Source organism: Copidosoma floridanum, unplaced genomic scaffold, assembly GCF_036245765.1.
Source record: "Copidosoma floridanum isolate Cflo_tuat_1 unplaced genomic scaffold, Cflo_Japanese_pri ptg000024l, whole genome shotgun sequence".
Taxonomy (NCBI): Eukaryota; Metazoa; Arthropoda; class Insecta; order Hymenoptera; family Encyrtidae; genus Copidosoma; species Copidosoma floridanum.
This window is the reverse complement of record NW_028321901.1, coordinates 6,760,418-6,782,840: the sequence shown is the minus strand read 5'-3', so window position 1 is coordinate 6,782,840 and position 22,423 is coordinate 6,760,418. Positions and strand designations below refer to the sequence as shown.

Here is a 22,423-nt window from a genome sequence, read left to right as displayed (position 1 = left end):
ACTTTATATAAACGTTAACACTATTATTACAATTAAAAGAGTAGTAATTTTTTATACATCTTTGTGTGGATCAAATCATCCAAATTCTTATATTACGTAGGTAAATATATTAATAGATTATTTTTATAATTAAATGTAATAGTACGTTACTCACGTTGAAAAAATTAATTAATTTTTTTTCTCCACGAAGAAAAGAAATTCGAAATTTTATTCTTTTTTAATTATTATAATCTTCACATTAATTGTATGCGTACGGATAAAGTGCAACACTCTTTTAGGTTTAATTTTTTTTATATAATTTTAAAATAGGCACCAACTACTAGCAGCAGCTGCACACACCAGTCCACATTGTTACGAAGAGTCTACAAAAAGAGCCAACATAGCGTCATGAGGATCCTTTCCAAGCCATAGCGTTTCCACCAATTAATCCACTAGTAAGAGAGAGGCAAGAGAATGAAGCTGCTGAAAAACGGAGGTCTATTATTTCAGCTAGTCAAAGCATGAGAAAACTTTGCAACGAACTCTTCACTCAACTGGTTGCAACAAGGAGCACTCCAGGAGACTCGTAGCATTGGTTCATTACTTGCAGATACGGCTTCTGTGATGTGGCTTGTTGAAAGCCTGATGAAGTTCTGTTTTTACGTACAAATGCCACAAAATAATTTAATTTACTGATGATAATTCATTTCTCAAAATCGAATTATACAACTTCATCAATTGATTGATAACATTCGATACAAATTCAAAAGTACACCCTTGTATATAACTCGTAATAGACGAATTACTTTTACAACAATTTACTTTTGGAAAAATATACTATTTTTTAAATTTTTAATAGCTTGTGTGCTATTTCATGTAATCAGGAATAAAAATTTTAATATATCTAAATTTTTAATCGACAATTATAATTAATACTAGCACAACATTTAATTTATTTCCTTATCGCCAGTAGCTAATTCAAAAACAAGACCAGCTACTGCAGTTAGTAGGTAAGTGTAGACAAAAGGTAAAGATTTTTTGCACCTCTTCTGGATACATTTAATCTGTGAATACACGCATTTGCGGTGACAAATATTATTTACAATATGTAGCTCTTAAATATGTAAATTATACATGATTAATAAGAAATATACTTCGAATATTGTTGAAACATTATAAAAGTAATAACGAAACATTTTTTTAAAGTTTTCATAGAAGGCAAAAAGATGGAGTTCATTTACAACTGTACTAAAAAATAAAAAAATTATTGTAAGCAGTTTGTTAATTTCTTATTGTTTTTTATCATATAGCATTTTAGTTGTTTTAAATAAAACTCTTTATAAAATAATAATATATTATGTCATCTGTGATTAATAAATAATAAATGCATCATGTGTCAAGCAATATTTAAAAAGTGGCACACTTATGACATCACTTAAACAAACATTGCAAAACAAATTTAGAAAATTATTAAATTTCTCCTTTATATAATAGAAATTTTTTTTAAAAAGTTAAGGTTAATTCCAAATAAGATTTCTTCATTTGCTTCAAAATACAGATGCAAGCATTTCAGATCACAGTTATAAGGTAATTATGTAATTTCTTTTTATCAACGTTCTAATATCAATTGTTGATAGAAAATAAACGGAATATAAAAAAAAGAAAAAAAAAAGAAAAAAAAAAAAAAAAAAAAAGGAAAAAAAAGAAAAAAAAAGAAATGATGAAGAAAAATTCATTAACTTTCAGGAAACAAGATTTTTTCATGTAAAAACCTAATGAAAAATTTTTATTTTATTTTTGTTATGTTACAGTTGTTTAGAGTTAGCACGCAAAGTGCAAAAATGAACTGAGCTCAACAAGTATACATATACATGGACTTTTGTTTGTAGAGTGTGAGTATACGTCATAATAAACGTGTATGTATGTATATCTTCCCTTCCACGCACTCTGCGCCAACTCCCTCGAATATCACCTTAATAATTTAGTTTTTCAACTTTTATCGTGACTTTATCTATTTTAATCTGTTTATTATTCAAGATTTATTATCTTAATCTGTAAGATAAACTGATATTTTAGAATAAAAAAAAGTATTTTATCATAGGTAAATACAATTGCACACTTCTTACCCCCAGCATTAACATCCACATAACTAAACTTAACACCTTCCCCATTTGAATATGTCTACGGAACTGACGTACGATCCCTAAAATCATGTACGGAAAACTTCCATAATTAAAAAAAGTAGAAAAGGAATAATTCAAAAAAAGATGAAGAAGTATAGGTGGAGATATAAAAAACACAGAAATTTGCTGTAAGTATATGCAAAATTTGTCAAAATAAAATTATTTTCATTCAAAATATTCGTACAATGATACTTTACTAATTTTCAATCGCTTGTGATTACAGAATCATCAAATATACTTAAGTTTAAACGCATATTATTATCACTCTGATCATAAATTAAGTTTGTGAGGTAGTTAGCTTTTACAATTATTATTTAACTACGTAAACCAAGTATTACACTTTGTATTAAACAAATACTCAAATTATAAATATTTTAAAACAGTCATTAGCTGATTTTCTTCTTTTAGGAATCATAAATATTCTGATACAACAATCTTCAACTTTGGCACAATAACTTTTAAAATACGTGAGTATTCAATACAGTCCCAAGATAAACAAGAAGATAAGAGATTTGTCATTTCCTTTGGAATCAATACAGACATAACGCTGGACAAGACTACTGACAAAATTTTTTTGTTCTACAAATACTCTTCCAATTCTCAATATATTCAACAAACTTTTCGTCTCTTATCGTATGTTTTTTAGAATTATTTTGGTCGTTATCAAGGTTTTAGTAATAAAATATTTAATTCATTCTTTGCCAAATGTCATTGTAATACATCAATTAAGTGATTATAATCCTATCTTGCTTGGACAAATGTCAGAAATCAAAAGACAAAGTACTGGCAACGTCGAGAAGTCTTTGTACTGTCTTACATAAAACTTAACATAATTATTTTCAATCAACATAAGCACAGTACGTATGATAATAAGTACATAGCGATTGGTTGCTGAAAATTCTAGGGAATCTAGTTTTATGTCATAGTACAGATAGATCTTTAATAAGAGCACTCAATTTACTACGAATCATGCACAATTTTTCGTACTGGGCAAGGGTCACGCCACGCAGTGACAGTTCCTGTTCGTCTCTTTATACCCAGTAATGATTTGCACAAGCAACATCATGATGGTAAATTTTGCACTGCCACTTTAAGAAACTTGGAATCGCTTGCTTCGATATTGGGACCGAAGCAATGTGCCTTTTTATCTCAGGATGAGAAGGCACGCGTACCGATTGGAATCACCGCTGCTAAGGAGCAACGGTCTCGTGTGATGCACGTTGATTATAGAGTTCAGCTTCCAGACCACGACTTTGTTGTTGGGGAAAGACATAAGCTTATACCGTCTGTCTACGCTGGCATTTGTATCAAGCCCAATGGCAAGGGTGATCCTAGTGATGTTACCTATAGCGGCCCGACATTCATCACTATCCGAAGTAGAAAACACGCTCAGTCTACTGCAACGACTCATGCTCATGGTTTCCATACTCTACTTGCAGAGCCTAGCTTTTCGAATTTGCTGAAAACCGATGAGGGCGATCTTGAGCCAATTGTGATTTTTACTGTCGATAGGGCTCCAGATGGAAATCCAAGGTAGGTTTAATAACTTGACTACTTTCATGCACACGTTATTAATTGGGCTCAGACAGAGCTTAATTAACTTTTTTCTAGGTTTCCCAAAAATATCGTCTTTGCAATCCATCATTTCAAAGATTTTAATTAAGATGCGATTTTCATAACAACAAACGCTCCAGGGCGTAGTGCTTTTAATCGTGTTGAGTGCAGGATGGCACCATTGAGTAAACAGTTAACAGGAGTTGTTTTGCCACACGACACCTATGGAACGCATCTGGACTCTTGAGGAAAAACCTCCGATCCCGAGCTTAAGCTTCAAAATTTTCAAGCTGCTGGTGAGGCTTTGGTAAACCTCTGGAGTGAGTTGATAATAGATTTATTCCCTGTAATGGCGCATCATACAAGTTTGGATGCGGAAACAGTGATACCAACGCCTGTAGGTGCAGATTGGTACTCTAGACACGTTAGAGAGTCACAATATTGTTTGCAGGTTTGAAAGAAAAATTTTCCTTGCACCTGATTTTAGTTAAAGTTATCCTGTATGTTTTTGATTTATTCACAAATTGTAAAATGCGACAATATTGATTGTTGCGGGGAATCACGCAGTGACTTGAAAATGATTTTAAAAAATGGTCTTTTTCCTTCACCCGTTCAATTTGTACATGATGCCGAAACAGGTAGACTGCGCAGGTTGAAAGCTTTGGAAAATGTTCAGAACGCCCATTTCTTGCCACTATTTCAATTAATAGTAGTTCAGTCCTTAAATCCTAGTATTAATGAGACTCTGCCGTATAATTTTGCTTGCCCTACAATACAAGGTGACGTTGAGTCTGGACGTAGAATATGCAAGGTATATAATTGTATACAATGTGTTTTGTCATGGTTTAAATATCCAATATTCAATGTATAAATCCTTTTCGCATTTCATTTTTTGCAGACGTGTGGATTGTATTTTGCATCAAATTCAGCGGCACATAAACACAATCGTACTTCCTGTCACCTGAATCTTTGTACCAATCAAGAAATCGTCGAGGTTAACTACAGGCACTCCCAGCGTGTCGCAGCTAAAATCGCGAAGCGCAGCAGAGAAGTGCTGTGCCGTAAGATCCATCCTCAAACTGGTGGGGAAGACGTCGAATGGTTAGAGGAAGATGAGGTGCCAATGGACATGCCAGATGAAGTAGCATTTGCTGCTGATACGTCTGATGAACTGCCAATTGTCTCTGACTGGGCAACATGGCTAGCCCAAACTTTTAGCCCAGCCGACGAATAAAATTATAGTATCCAAAGTTTATCTAGGTTTAATGAGCTTCGTTTTTTTTATTTGTTTCTTACATCTAGTCGCTCATTGTGCCATTAACTTGTAGTTTTTTTATAGATATTAGGATGTTTGTAACTTAGTTCAAAATTACCTCATCTTACCTTAAGTTATTACGAATTGTCTAAAGAAAAAATAATCATATATCTTTTAAACAAATGCCTGTGATTTATGCCAAATAATAATTTTTCTGTACGTTGAAATCGTATAAAAAATGTTTGATAGTAAATGAAAAGAACAATTGAGTATTTTATGCTTTTTACAAAAAACATAGACACAATTTACTTAAGAAAGGGGGGGGGGTGTTTAGATATCGATGGTATAAACGTATGATGCTCAGACTTTACCGAATCAATTGTTTTTAATGATGTCATCCAAAACTGACATTTTTTTTAAGTGAAATATTACAGTTATGTTTGGAATATCATTTGGTGTCGTATTCGTAGGAAACTTTAATGAAATGAACTTTAATTCTTTTTATTTAGGATTACACGTTACTGTTATAAATAAATCTGGTTTACCACGATTTCTTATTATGGATATTGCGTCTTGATAATGTTTTTGCATATATCTTGGACTCCTGATGTATGTAGATGGAAGTATAAAAAGATTTTTTTGATAATATCTTAAATAATTAAAATGGTTATATTTAATCATAATTTAAGAATAAACAAAAAACTCATCATGTCAGCCGTCTCCATATAAAAATAGATAAAAATAAGTTTTTTTTGGTCTGTAATACAGTCTGTGAAAATAATGTTGTAACATAGTTAGTTTATCACTCTTATTTAAGTGATTTTTAAGATAATCAGTACTTCATCCTTAATCTCTTACAGGAAAAAGCGTGAGTAGTCTCGGGACCCCTGACAGAAGCGAAGCTGCCTTATATATGTAGCAGCGAAACATTATATGACATTAATTGTACCAATGATGTCTGTAGATACACACATACATATGGGTGAATCTGCTGTAAGTGATTTAAAATGACTTGAAGAATTTCTAAAAAAAAAATCTAGTGGAAAAAATTTTTTTTTTATGGCTCAAACGTAATATATTCCCAGTGATGGGCAAAAATTCAAAAGTTGTAAATGCATCCATTTTCTTACATTCAGCTCAATATGCAAAACAAATAATTCTGACACATTGACATTAAGATCATTAAGAAAGACTAGTGTCAGATGAAAAACGGTCTTGCCGACTTTGAGCCAAGGTGAAAACTGCAAAACTGAACACATTATTGTAGATCCTGATAAGTATCCTAAAATCTTTATCATGAAGTAAAAGTTCTTTTAATTCTAAATAACATTCACTCAACGAACGAAGACGAACTTCTTCTTTATGACAACACGTTGACTTTTTTTTTCTACTGGCCAAAATACTGCTAAACAATACACAGACTTTATTACTCATTTTACCATAAAACGCAGGATTTACTTATAAATCATTACTTTCATTTAGAGTACTATTTTAAATTTGATTTTAATTTTCGTTATCAAATATATTATTTTACTTTTAAATTTAATTTTTTATTTTTTCTTTAGATTCAATATGTATGAGAATTCATAATTTTTTTCAAATACTACTATTTTGATGACACAATAACTTAAATATACTCGAATCCACAGATCCTGAGAGTTGAATATTCAGTTTTAAATTATTTAACGAATCACCAAAACATAACACGTACATAGAATTCTAAACAACAATTGTAATGTTTAGATTTAGTATATCAACAAAACTTTGTATTTAAATTGACGTACCATGAGTTCCTGAGTTAATGATTGTTTCAAACTAATTTTTAGAATTTTTTACATATTTTGAATTTTCATTTCCGTCAATAAAATCGACATAAAAGTTACATTTTTGACGACATTTTTAACTATCATCAATCGTGTTCTAGAATGAAAATAGTCTTTAGCATAAAAAAAAGAGAAAATGTTTTGAATAACCTATTTCCTTTTGTTTGATATAAATCTAATGAGTTTTTCAATTGTTTAGGTTCAGCATGATTAACTATTGAGATATCATGAGATTTTCTTTTTTGTTTTGTGTTCAACGTACTACTTATTTAATTGTTTATTTCTGTTCGAATAGAATTTTTATTTTTTTAGGATTTAAATTTCTTATTTTCAGAAAGATTCTTTTTAGGAATGATTCGCTAAAAAAGCATCGTCTAGGAATGATTCACTAAGAAGGTATATTAAGACATGTCATAAAAAAGTAAGTAAAATTTAAACGTTTAAGTTTTATTAAATATTTATGAAGTCTACGATGGAAATATATAATTATTTCATATCTTTTAGAATGTTGATAAAAGTGTTTTTCGAAGAAAAACAATACTATGAGCAGATTTCAAAATATTTTATTGAATATGTTCAATAGAAATACATTCATGTTCATAAAAATTTTAAATATTTATTTTTGCACTTGGGAAGGAATACTAAATTGAATTAATTTTTACATTTGCGGTTTTTTTGTATTCCAAAAAAATGCAATAAAAGTAATACAAACGAATTTTAAGTAATTTAAGATTTACGAAAATAAACTTACAACTTTTTACACCTAAGGTTGGCGCATAGAGAATAAAAAATTTCTTTGACTACTACATAGTTAAGAAAAAATAATAGGAACAGAAAAATACTGGGGACACTGGCAATTATAAAATGAGATATAAGAGTAGTAGGTGATGTTAAGGTAAGATAATTTAGGAGAGGTCAGGCAAAAAGAGTATTATCACAGATTGTGTAAAAAAATATTAAAATGTAATGAATTGTGTGAAAAAAAAAATAATCAGCGAGAAATAAGTCGAAGGAGGAGAAAGACGAAGTGTAACAGAAACGAATGAACAAGTTAAAGGTAAGGTGCAAAAACTACTAGAGAAACATTTTATTGCTGGTGTCCATAAATTTAACAAAAGCTAAAATAATTTAAGTAGATCAAAAGCTAAGGTACCGCTAGGAAAAAAAGCTTAAAAGTACGTAGAAAGAAATCAAATTGTTTTAAATTTAAAACTTTTCATGTTTATTAACGTAAAACAATAGATATTACGGCATCACGCCACAAGGGACAAAAGAGGGGCATTATCTTTTAGTGTATAATTGCCACCCGAGCCAAAAGCAATTTCGTTCCGTGTAGCGTATACGGTTTTTTACCTTGTTCTATCGTACTACCTAAACCTTCGTAGGCGAATGCAGCAAACACGGAGATCGTGGCTAAAGTAATTTTCAGTTAGCAGAAAATGCAAATTTAGACCCATAAAAATATGGTCTATTAGGTCACAGAATCATAATTCAACCGAAGCTACTCTACGAAAACCCTCTAGCCACAAAATAGCCCCTCAAGAAAACTACTATTTATCACCATTGCTTGCTAAAGTCTTTGGACTCCAGGAATCTAAGTAACTTTCAGCCTGAAGGTGAAAAGTGATTAGTGGCCACAACGTGAGTCCATGGGCACAACTACAACTTTGTTATGAGATAAAAAGTACCTGAGATTCTTCATTCAAGACTCTAATTAAGTTTATTGCCACAATGTACATGGGTTAATTAATGAACTAAAACCAGCTACATGAAAAGTTGACCAGTAGAGGTTGTTCATAGACTCCTCTACAAGGAGTCTCAAGTGTGTCTTATTGCACAATACCAATAAATTTTCTCCAATAACAGTTGCTCACCTTACTAGCATAGAGTTATAGAGATTATACGAGCATAGAAATAGTATTGAGAAAACTTAATTATGAAAGCAAAAATCGCTAATTTGTGGGGATTTAAACATTTCATAAATTATTCCGGGTCAACAATTAGGATTTACAAAAACATTACGTTAAAAAAGAATGGAAATCTAGAACATCTTTACAGCCTGGCTCAAAGAATGTCACAAAGCAGCCGTTCTTTGAGCCGAGTAAAATTCTTTTGCCACCTTTGCGTATTGAATTAGATTTAATAAAACAGTTCGTTAAGGCTCCAAACAAAGAAGGGCAATGCTTCAGATATATCAAGCATGCCTTCCATAAATTGTCGAATGCCAAAGTCCAACAAGGTATATTAAATAGACCACAAATCCGTACTTTGTAGAGGGATGAAATTTTTGTGACTACTAGGACCGCTACTGAAAAATCAACATGGCTTGGTTTCACAACTGTCGTGGAAAATTTTTTTAAAAAAGCTAAGAATAATTAATACGCAAGAATTGTGAAAAATATGATAGGAAGTTACCGAGATTCCAGCGAAGAGCAAGGTGAGCGATTTAATCAGAATATTAAAGAAATAGAGAGACGTTATCAAGGACGGTGGGATATTAATTTGATGAATATGATGACCGACTATTGCTAGGGAAACTCAAGAGACAGACAAATGAGAAACAAAATAGAAAACGTAGAAGAAATCCACTACGCAGACCTTTCGAGGATAAAAAGATACGTAAAGGATCAAAAAATCGAATAAAACATATATTGAGGTATAAGCCTTCAACCTATTTAAGGTTTCGGTGTTATTAAAACTTTTAATTTTCTCAATTTTTTGGGTAGGTATGTAAGCAATTTATTTTTTTTTTTGTACACTGAAACATGTGATACCAATGATCCTGGCCTATTAAGAACTTGAACATAATGAATAAGGTGTTTTAGACTTTTTCTTTAATTTCCTCACTTTAAACAGCGATTTTCTTAAAATTTACGTAACAGCACCAAAAAATACGCAAGAAAACATGTTCCCCATGCCAAGTTTACAAACTTTTTTTTTTTCTTTGTGGGTCCGTGTTACTTCTATATTTTGTTTCACAAAAGAACAGAAATAGGTTTATCAATGTAAAGCCTAAAATTTCTACGATTTATGAAAATATTAGTGAAGTACATAAATTCTTACTTTTGACATTTAAAAAACTGCAGTAAATAGGGAGCAGTTCCTAGTTTTAGCGCAACTGCTTTAGCCATCTGCTCATATGTAATTCTCTGAGAAAGTTCCAGGATGAATCCAACATCATTTGGCAGAGTTTTATCACAAAAAGTTACTTCCATTCTAGAAGATAAATCCCTGAAAATAGAGGTTTTTTCAATAAATACAACTGAAGAAAATTATTAAAAAGAGTATTGTATATAACAAAGTTTATAAAGTTTATTAAAAATTATTTCAATGTTCATGGAATAAAGAAATTAACATTACTGCATTATAACGTATAAAAGAGCATTTTTTTTTTTCTTGTAATCACGAATGAATAAATGACTGAATTAACTTTTACTCTTATTAAATTAGGTTTTATTTATAAAACTTAAACCTCAAACCTTTTTATTCAGTATGAAAAAAGAATACTACTTATTTTAAATATTTACTAAAATTTTTTAAAAATGGCAAACATGATGTACCTGTTTTTATAATGTACAGTGAGTAATTCATAAAAATACAATTCCTTTATCACCATACAATTTTAAAATCAACAAGTCGCAAAATACAATAAATCTTGTAAGAAGGATCTATGAATCAAATACCATTCGTCTTACATACAAGAATTTTTGTTATTTAGCAAAAGTAAAAAACGATTGAGATTATAAACGAATTAATAAAGTCTAATGATATGTCTCAAAAAAATATCATTTCAGCGACAAAAAAGTTATTTATCAATGTGTATGGAGTACAGTAACATATTTTTAATTGGTCACGTGTGCAACTGTACATGTATAATTTACGTGTTCTTTGTAATTTATTTGTAAAATCCTCTGACTGCGTGCTCTTTGATCTGTTCATGACTTAAATGTTCATTTTATGTTAATTAATTTTAGTCTTATCTACAGATAAAGATATAGGGTCTTACTTGTTATAGGAAAGAAACTAAATAAATCATAAGGAAAAATTGTTATTTCAGTTATACAGTTGATTCTTAGTACTGTTGCACAATTATCTGCATGCATGTCCTCCATCGCTTTGACACAGTTATTCAAAAATTCACCCCTTCACATCTTTAACCTAATTAAAAAATACAATGCCAATTAATTGTTTCATATGTTCATTACCAACTGCCTTCATTCGTGCTTTAACCAAGTTTACCAGTATTTTTAAACTCTTCATAATACTAAGAAAAAATTTTTTTTAATATGCTCATAATGATTGTACATATGGAAACAAAACTAAACACAGCGAAACTTTTACTATTATTAATGATGCAGTAAATAGATGCATCATGAGACCTCTCATGCGTCGTAAGCAGCGCAGAAAATTTCTCCAGAAAATAATCTGAAACTTATCTGTCACTTATCTACATCAATTCCTAAAAGACAAGCTACCGCCATTCAAGTCACATGCATCCTTAACATAATTACCCTTAACATATTCATGAGAATACAGCGATAATCAATCATAGTAAGAAATAACCTGGTGCTTCATTCTTTTATCTCAGCAGGTTGCACTATTTATTACATACTATTAAATGTTTGATTAGTTTTAAAACCATTCAGAAAGTTTCGTAAAACTATACTATTTGGAAGTTTTCCATAAATATTTGCAACTTCAGAATTAAAATTAATAAAAAAAAGATAAGAGATAGAAGCTGTTTGGTAAAAAACTTTTGTATTTTTAATGTATGACTTGGAGACCCTATTTAAAGATTGTAAGAGAACATTTAAAATTCTCATGTTATAAATATGTATCTTACTGTATTTGTTGCTGACTTCCTGTTAGTAATTATTTTTAGGTTGTTAATTTAAGTAGTATTGTCTATTAACAGTGTTTTATTTCTTGAGTGCCCGAATCCATCGTTGAATTATCCTATATTAGGAGAAAGATTATATAGCAGGCTTCATACATTTCCATCTCAATCTCATCGCCAACAACAGATTGCAGGATGTTTTTCTATATGCACACAAAGTTTATTGTGCGTCCATGTACAGTTCTCCTCTCATGATTGTCAGTCCCACCAAGAGTACAACTCGCAACGTTATTTTAAATGGTTTATATCTTCGTCTGCTGTTGGCGATTGACAATAGGTTTGATATACAATCTCTAGCCAATCAAGGCTCAATACGTGTTCTAGGTCGTTGACTATGTATTGGACGAAGTGTTTAAATCTCAGTAAAAAAAAAATAAATTGTTACTGTCATCAAGCAATTTTTTTTGTTGAAATCTAATTAAACTTTCGTTTGTTAAATAACTTACAATCACTGCAGCGGATCCTGTAAATATTAATAAAGTGGTACCTCATTAAACAAAATATAAAGTATAAACATCAATTTTATTCCACGTACTGAATTTCATAAATCGAATGTCATAAGTCAGAATTTAGTAATCATGTAATGCATGGTAGAAAGAAACGTGTGTCCCCTAATTAAAAATGTACAAAGAAAAAAAATAGCCCACAATTCTCTGAAAATGAGAAAAGTCTTCAAATAAGAACACAAAAAAAGATACAAATTTACGTATTTTATAACTTATTCGAATCTTAACTACGTATATTAATTAAAGTAATTAAAATTTTTTACAAAAACTTTTTGTTCTGTACTTTTAACAACAGTATAAAACATTAAAAATAGTGTAATATTATTATCCTTCAGTTTAATGTCTACAAAAAAAATTATATGACCTCGTAAAAGCTATTATGTTACTATATCTTCCACTTCCAGGACAAAGTAAATAGTAATGAATGGACATTGGATTAGTGTTTTAATACATATCTGATATATTTAGAAAAGTAATTAAATAAGTTAATTGTGAATACAGCGATGTTTCTTAAGCACCTGGTGAAATATAACTGGCTAACTATAGTCTTTTTCTTCTACTAGTGAGTGTTTTTCAATCTTTACAAAAAAATGTTTACTAAGCTTTTAGTTAACACATGCTGAGGGATGTTGTTACATCTCTTTTCTAAATGTTTGTTCAGACAACACTATATTACACTGTTTTACAACACGCCTCCTTGAATGTTCAGCCTGAGCTGTATACAATTTTATAATCAGTTCATTTGTTCATTTTATTTTGTCTTAAATTTCAATTTTTTTTTATCTCTTTTAGTTTCATTGTCGTAACATGCTTATGTTCTTCAAGAACTTTTATTTTTGTAGACTTTTGGTAAGTATCAAAGCCAAATTGTTTTTTCCAATCAATTTTAATTTTATCAATATTTTCCTTTTCATAATTTTTCTTTTACGTAATGATTTTGCACTTACATATGCTCTGAATTTTTTGCTGGATTACCAAATTTTACTGTAGCTATCGCTCCTGAGCTATCTACAGGCATACTTTTTTGCGTGTAAAAATACATTTTAAATATTACTTTTAATACATTTCTAATAAATGATATTTCTGTTGTAGCTTCGAATAATGCCGTGTATTCTGAAAATGCAGAACATTTTGTTACATTGATTTGCTTATGTGTCTTAAAAAAAAAAACATAATTACATATTTTCATTACAAATCCTGTTGTGAACTTTTATCTATATTATCACGAGCATAATCAAATCTACCATATATTCTAATATTTCAGTTGTCTTATCTCTTTTATGTAAAAGTTTTTAATCTCTTGTCTTATACAAGTATTCTAAGATTTACATTAGATACTTATAAGGTGATTTATCAAAATTTAAATAAAATTTAAAATTTAAATAAAATTCTCTCTCTCTTTTTGGATGTACGCGGCCTTTTCGTGTAAGGTGTAAGGGATTGACGGGTCCTGACGACTGCAGCAGGTGGGAGAATTAAAAGGGAAGGGGGGTCTTGCGACTACTTTGGGTGGGCGCGCCGGGTCAGTTCCGAACTATCTGTCTATACAGAGCGGTCGACAGTTGTCAACTGCGATCTCGACTATTTGGCATAGTTGGGTATTATGTTAGTCCTATTGGCTTCTACATCTTTTCTCATCATTATCACGCACACGGGCATCTGGGTCTCACCTTTTCAGGGTTAATTTCTCTCACGCTTTCCTTCACTTAATCATCATCGTCATCTGTATCATCTTCAAGGACCTCGGCATACTGCGAGTAAAGCACGGCACAAATCCGCTTCACGGACCGTGCAACGTTTGTCAATTCGTCAGTGTTTTGAGACACGTGCGGACGCGCATGTATACGTTTTCTACACACATACATACGTACACACTCTTCATTCCAGGGTATTTCATCTCGAAATTAGAGTTCAACCTCACTCGTTTGTATTGTCGTAAATTTTTTTTCTCTTGGGTTTTTCTCTTCAGAGTTTTTCCCTTGAGCCAAGAAATATATCTTCGTTTGTGGCTCATAATCAGTGCATCGAATTGCATTTCTTATTTATTTTACCCAGTTCTTTCCCATCCTCCGTTTAAATAAATTTAAAAAAATTTTTCTTTTTTTGTTTAAATTTTAGTTTATTATTCTTCAATTAAGTAGTTTTTTTTGTGCCACGATTCCTCGTAAACTTATAATTAATAAATAAGTTGACTTCGCCAAAATAGATGCAACCAACAGGGCAGCAATACTCTTGTTTCATTTCATTGTTTATTTTATTTATTTACAGGACACCCCTTCTTTCAGACTTTTTAAGGTTTTATACTTCTATAGGCGCATTTTGCGTGACAGTGAATCAACAATTTCAGATTGGTGACCTTGAGAAAAAGTGTGACGGACATGGGTTTTGCATGTTATTCCTCCTATACCCCACCCCTATTACCGTACTTCCGGTCCCCAGTGCACTACACAACGCTACCGCATGCACAGCACACATGTTCAATTTTATCGAATTGCATTTCTTTTTCTTATAACCAATTCTTTAAAAAAAACCGAGCGTGAAGAGTTTAAAGACCCCTGACAGAAGCGATTCTGCCTCATACTTGTGGCAGTAAAATATTGTCCAACATTAATTGAACCAATAATGTCTGTAGATACACACATGCAAATACATGCCGAAGCATACGATCACACTTAGACACGCCCTATTTAACGTGTATTTATTAGTCAGAATAAGACAAATTATTCGTGGAAGTTTGGTACCATAATATGTACGGTTCTAAAGAAAGGTTATATTCAACTTTGTCCATATTTATGTAATTATCTTTAAGATTGGTTATTTATCACATGTATAATGAAACTATTCTTGTAAACTAATAAGAATAAATAAAACGTAATACTCCCATGATTTTTTTTTATCGAATATGTTGCATAAAAATACATGAATTTTCATGTTCCATGGATAGGGACACGTTCCACGAATAGGGACACTTACCTCATGTGCAGTAAGGAGTAACCACTGTATGTATGTGGGGAGAGTCACGTCAACTATCCCAGCGCCGCGGTGGACGGCCCGCGCGGGCGTCAAACACGACGTTTTTAACTCGTCGTTTCGATGTCAAAACTTTGATGAAAAAATTATCTAAAAACATGTCCTTATGTATTTTTTCCTCAGCTTTTTAGTGGTGGCATCAGTTTTTCGAAAATTTTCTCCCATAACCTCGAAAAATGCACTTGTTTGAAAAACACGTTTTATCTCCATGATCTTCAACTTTTGGAATTTTTTGGATAGTCTAGATTGAAAGATGAGACATTTTTACGTAGATATCGACAATAAGAAAAGAGGGGTTTTTCGTTTTTATAACGTATTTAAACGACGATGGAGACGATGCAAGCCGCAGCGGCCAGGCCACGCGCGGCAGCAGCGCGCCGTCTGCTACCGTCTCTCTGACAGGATGTAAACAAATACACCTAACCATGACGGTTTGCACTTCGCAAGAAGTTTCGATGGAATACTTAAATATTAGTATTTGTTATTTTTATGACTTGAGGTTGTGCTATCGAAGTCGAAGTTTTCGTAGGTTTTATTGTTATTTTTAATTCGTAATGTTATTCTTTTTAACTTTTTTACGTAGGTTATGTGATTGCAATAGAGAATCAAAGTGAGCTTTATATTTACGCATTCATCAGTATATTTCAGAAGGGATTTGATTTTTTATAACTCGCTTTCAATTTCAAGTACTCAAGATGGTGAAATGTTGCAATTCATTGAATATAGATAACCATAACGTCAAGAAGAGTTTGATTACTTTTCCACAATCTTTGAAAGAAATATTTCCGCTTGTTCAAAATAATGCTTTGATATGTCTAAAGTGCAAGGTAGAAGCCTGTAAGTATAAATCTGTAAAAAGTATTCAGGATGAGAAGAATCGTAAAGCAGGCATCGCAGTATTGGAGCAAATTAAAGAGAAATTTGCATCATCACGTTGCTCACCCTCGCCCCGAAATTTTGAAACCGAAGAGAGCTTATGAAAGAATTTGGTTGCACAGATAGAGAAGCTAGGCAAGCTTTAAATTTAGTTACAGAACGTGGCATACTTTTATGACCCGATAAAAAAAAAGGAAAAGTTTTATCTGCTGATGTTGAGGTCTGCGTAAAAAATTTTTACGAGCGTGACAGTGTCAGCCACTTGATGCCTGGATTAAAAGATTATGTTTCTGTGAAACAGGATAATGGTCAATGTGTTCATGTACAAAAACGATTATTACTTGAAAATTTGAACGAACTATTCATTTTATTCAAAGAAGAGCATGAAAATGTCAAAGTGGGTCTCACAAAATTCGTACAGCTCAGACCTCCTCACTGTATCTTAGCCGGAAGTAGTGGCACGCATAACGTTTGCGTATGCGTGCATCACGAAAACGTAAAACTGATGCTAGATGCACTCAATTTAGAAGAATTAACGAAACCCACGGCAACACCTCTTAAAAATTCCACGGACTGTTTGAACGCCATTGTTTGCGATAATCCTTCCGAAAATTGTTTTTTAGGAAAATGTTTGGATTGTCCAAATTTCGGAAAACTTCGAAGATTATTATTAGATTCGCTAGAAGCTGAAGGAATTTTTAAAATTAATTATGACGCGTGAACGCAAACTGATCGGTGCACGATAACATCCAATGAAATCCGAATTCGTAAATTTTTTGATTTACTTGGCAAGAAGTTAATAAAGTTGAAGACACATGATTATTTCGCTAAAAAACAAGCATTATTCGTAAAAAATTTAAAAAATAATTTGGTTGACGATGAATTTATTGTTAGCTTTGATTTTGCAGAAAATTACCCATTCGTGGTTCAAAACTCGGCACAGTCTTTTCACTGGAATAACAACCAGGCTACGATAATAACGTGCGTTGTATCCTATAAAGAAAACAATGAATTAAAACACAAAAGCTTAGCAGTGATATCGGATAACCTTTTGCACAACACGGTTGCCATAAAAGTTTACCAAAAAATTATCGTCGATTATTTAAAAAAAGATTTCAATCCAAAAAAAATTTATTATGTGAGCGACGGCGCATCGCAACACTTTAAAAACAAAACTAATTTTCATTTCCTGTTAAATCACGAAAAGGAGTTTGGGATTCCAGCGGAGTGGCACTTTCGCGCGACTGCTCACGGGAAAGAAGGATGTGATGGGGTAGGCGCGAATTGAAAACGTGGAGCTAGAAGTTCGAGTTTGCAACCTTCTTCCGGAAATCATATTCTAACGGCACAAGATCTTTTTCACTGGGCGGAAAAACACTGCAAAGAAACGAAGGTTTTTTTTAGTAGCAAATCTGACTACGAAGAATCTTCCTTGAGATTAAAAGACGAAATTTCCAGTGCGAAACTGATTCCAGGGACACTGAATTATCATGCGTTTATCCCCATTAAGGATGATAAATTAATGTTGAAGAAAACTTCTTTGAGTAACCAGTATGAAATTTTTCCGAAACTGAAAGAACGTAAAACAAGTGTCACTTCGATTACCATGCCTAAAGAAAAAAAGAGAACCAAGTAAAACAAATTTGTTTTTATTTTTTACTTTATTTATGTAAATATCTAATATTTAATCAATATCAATCATTATTTATTTCTTTATTATAAAATTGTTGTATGTATGAAAAAATTTTTTAAAAACATTTATTATTCATACATTGTAAACCCTGGTTAACTAATTGTTGTTTACATCGCCACTACTACATTATATATTATATAGCCAAACAGACACACGGCGGACGCGCTGCTGCCGCGCGTGGCCCAGCCGCCGCGGCTCGCATCGTCTCGTTCGTCGTTTAAATACGTTATAAAAACGAAAAACCCCTCTTTTTTTATTGTCGATATCTACCTAAAAATGTCTCATCTTTCGATCTAGACTATCAAAAAAATTCCAAAAGTTGAAGATCATGGAGATAAAACGTGTTTTTCAAACAAGTGCATTTTTCGAGGTTATGGGAAAAAATTTTCGTAAAACTGATGCCACCACTGTAAAGCTGAGAAAAAAATACATAAGAACATGTTTTTAGATAATTTTTTTATCAAAGTTTTGACACCGAAACGACGAGTTGAAAACGTCGTGTTTGACGACAGCGCGGGCCGTCCACCGCGGCGCTGGGACAGTTGACGTGATTCTCCCCATGTATAGTAGTATCACTGAGTCGAGCTCTCTGTCTGCTCCCGCGTGGTCGAGTCAATACTGTACGGCGACACATACTATTATACAGGTACTACGAATACATTTACATGTAATTGTCCGTGCATGCACATGTTTGACGATGTATAAGGATATTTTACTGCAGTATTTTTCTACGGATTTTCCTCCGTATAGGAATAGACTTGTTACCAGTAGGACTAAGCCAAAGATATTAACTTGGCGAGCTAATCGCCAGCCAGTAGCAGCAGCACTGTACTGCATATGTATCAACTACGAGATTATCTTAAGTGGCGCACGCCGCCAAAACCATAGCTCAGTACCAATTTTTCTAACAAAAAATCATTAAATCTTATGGAAACGATTTTATTTTAATTAACAAAAATCCTATTTTCATGTAGTAGCTTATGAAGTCGGTACTTCTTATACGACAATAAATAGTTTATTAAAAAAAATTATTTAAGAGAAAACAAATCGGCAAAAATACAATAAAACAATGATCACGGGGCTCTTCGAGTAAACAGAACATGTTAAATCTACAAAGGGGCCATTCTTTAATTACGTAAGGGCGATTTTTGTCATTTTTGACCCCCCCTACCCCAACGTAAGAACACGTGAGAATTTAAATACATCCCCCCCTTTCTTAAGTGAGATTGTGTCTATGTTTTTTGTAAAGAGCATCAAATACTTAATTGTTCTTTTCATTTACTATCAAACATTTTTTATACGATTTCAACGTACAGAAAAATTATTATTTGGCATAAATCACAGGCATTTGTTTAAAAGATATATGATTATTTTTTCTTTAGACAATTCGTAATAACTTAAGGTAAGATGAGGTAATTTTGAACTAAATTACAAACATCCTAATATCTATAAAAAAACTACAAGTTAATGGCACAATGAGCGACTAGATGTAAGAAACAAATAAAAAAAACGAAGCTCATTAAACCTAGATAAACTTTGGATACTATAATTTTATTCGTCGGCTGGGCTAAAAGTTTGGGCTAGCCATGTTGCCCAGTCAGAGACAATTGGCAGTTCATCAGACGTATCAGCAGCAAATGCTACTTTATCTGGCATGTCCATTGGCAACTCATCTTCCTCTAACCATTCGACGTCTTCCCCACCAGTTTGAGGATGGATCTTACGGCACAGCACTTCTCTGCCGCGCTTCGCGATTTTAGCTGCGACACGCTGGGAGTGCCTGTAGTTAACCTCGACGATTTCTTGATTGGTACAAAGATTCAGGTGACAGGAAGTACGATTGTGTTTATGTGCCGCTGAATTTGATGCAAAATACAATCCACACGTCTGCAAAAAATGAAATGCGAAAAGGATTTATACATTGAATATTGGATATTTAAACCATGACAAAACACATTGTATACAATTATATACCTTGCATATTCTACGTCCAGACTCAACGTCACCTTGTATTGTAGGGCAAGCAAAATTATACGGCAGAGTCTCATTAATACTAGGATTTAAGGACTGAACTACTATTAATTGAAATAGTGGCAAGAAATGGGCGTTCTGAACATTTTCCAAAGCTTTCAACCTGCGCAGTCTACCTGTTTCGGCATCATGTACAAATTGAACGGGTGAAGGAAAAAGACCATTTTTTAAAATCATTTTCAAGTCACTGCGTGATTCCCCGCAACAATCAATATTGTCGCATTTTACAATTTGTGAATAAATCAAAAACATACAGGATAACTTTAACTAAAATCAGGTGCAAGGAAAATTTTTCTTTCAAACCTGCAAACAATATTGTGACTCTCTAACGTGTCTAGAGTACCAATCTGCACCTACAGGCGTTGGTATCACTGTTTCCGCATCCAAACTTGTATGATGCGCCATTACAGGGAATAAATCTATTATCAACTCACTCCAGAGGTTTACCAAAGCCTCACCAGCAGCTTGAAAATTTTGAAGCTTAAGCTCGGGATCGGAGGTTTTTCCTCAAGAGTCCAGATGCGTTCCATAGGTGTCGTGTGGCAAAACAACTCCTGTTAACTGTTTACTCAATGGTGCCATCCTGCACTCAACACGATTAAAAGCACTACGCCCTGGAGCGTTTGTTGTTATGAAAATCGCATCTTAATTAAAATCTTTGAAATGATGGATTGCAAAGACGATATTTTTGGGAAACCTAGAAAAAAGTTAATTAAGCTCTGTCTGAGCCCAATTAATAACGTGTGCATGAAAGTAGTCAAGTTATTAAACCTACCTTGGATTTCCATCTGGAGCCCTATCGACAGTAAAAATCACAATTGGCTCAAGATCGCCCTCATCGGTTTTCAGCAAATTCGAAAAGCTAGGCTCTGCAAGTAGAGTATGGAAACCATGAGCATGAGTCGTTGCAGTAGACTGAGCGTGTTTTCTACTTCGGATAGTGATGAATGTCGGGCCGCTATAGGTAACATCACTAGGATCACCCTTGCCATTGGGCTTGATACAAATGCCAGCGTAGACAGACGGTATAAGCTTATGTCTTTCCCCAACAACAAAGTCGTGGTCTGGAAGCTGAACTCTATAATCAACGTGCATCACACGAGACCGTTGCTCCTTAGCAGCGGTGATTCCAATCGGTACGCGTGCCTTCTCATCCTGAGATAAAAAGGCACATTGCTTCGGTCCCAATATCGAAGCAAGCGATTCCAAGTTTCTTAAAGTGGCAGTGCAAAATTTACCATCATGATGTTGCTTGTGCAAATCATTACTGGGTATAAAGAGACGAACAGGAACTGTCACTGCGTGGCGTGACCCTTGCCCAGTGCGAGAATTTTCTCAGTATAAGCTTAGTGTAAAGAGCACTTCTTTAAATAGTATATACTGCTTCCTGCACTTTAGATTGCAACTCATCTAATGTTTTGCAACAGTTGATTTCGTCTATTTGACAACGTTCATGAGCTGCGCTTCCGTAAATTGCTGCAGTTTTAATTGCATTTTAATAGCAAACCTTTCTGAGTTTCTTACAAACGAGGACGTCCAGCCTCTGATCGCTCGCCAATGTCAGTAGACAAAGAGCCAGTTTTCGCAAGTTTTTCTTTGATTTTTTATCGATAGTTAGCCTGATGTTTTACGTAATTTTTTTCGTTTTTAAGTATCTGCTACTGTTTTGAAAGCTCTTTGCGGGTTTTCTTCTAATCGTTCACATTATCAAGATATATCTCTATGTCTCTCGCTAATAAAGAGGATGATAATCGACCTTGCAATGCTTGAATTTTTCGTTCTGTTACGTCCTGCGCTGGATTTGAGAACTTGCGCTTCAGAAGATTTTCTGACTGGGCATCGGAAGAATCCTTTATTGGTTCTTCAAGAATTTTCTCAAAATTGTTTGTTGGTGTTTGATTGCTGCAGCTTTTTTCAGAATGGTGAGACTCGCTACTACTAGTTACTTTTGATGAAGTGGATGCCTATAAAAAAGACATAAAACTTGTTATCACTGCGTACTAATTTTAAATTGCTATTTTCCGTTTATGTGGCTTCCTGCTCAGAATATCGCCTATTTTAAAGTAGTAGTATGTATACTTTAGAGTAGTATAGTGTACGCACGAATATATATATATATATATATATATATATATATTTGTATACAAATTTGTTCTTAGAAAAATCGTGAGCAACAAAAACCACAACATTCGCAATGAACAACAAGGCCAGTCCAACTGACCTACTGGTCCAGTAGAAAAGAATTAGAAAAAAATCGTATACGTTACCTTTGTAAAAAAATTAACGAGACTTGATTAAGTAGACTACGTCTCAGCTTTTAAGTCTAAGATTTTCTATTCGACAGCACTGCTCAGCTCGCTTCCTGTGTACTGCTTCTTAAAATTATTCCAATACTTATTGCACTCATCTTGAATCCTTTTTTTTGTAAGCTTACTCGCGTAACATTTGTTGAAAGCTTGGTAGAAATCGTTGTACGTAGCCATTGTAGATACCCGGCAAGAAAAAACAAGTGCTGGTTCACGCTGACATCTGACAGTCGACACACGCGGCGCCGAAGTTGCTGATATATATTTACGGTGGCAGCTAGAGAATATGA

General features: G+C 33.0%; 1 protein-coding gene across 5 annotated transcripts in view; it reads right to left on the bottom strand.

Moving 5' to 3' along the window:
• Nucleotides 1-22,423, bottom strand: part of Usp7 (Ubiquitin-specific protease 7) — a 780,393-nt gene that overhangs the window by 152,964 nt on the left and 605,006 nt on the right. For 4 of the 5 annotated variants that reach the window (XM_089595056.1, XM_089595061.1, XM_089595059.1 and 1 more), the window contains one exon: nt 9,858-10,025. The exons of the other annotated variant lie outside the window; for it this stretch is intronic. In XM_089595056.1, coding sequence (XP_089451182.1) covers nt 9,858-10,025 — 168 coding nt within the window. The remainder of the gene's footprint in view (nt 1-9,857; nt 10,026-22,423) is intronic. 5 annotated transcript variants of the gene reach the window in all.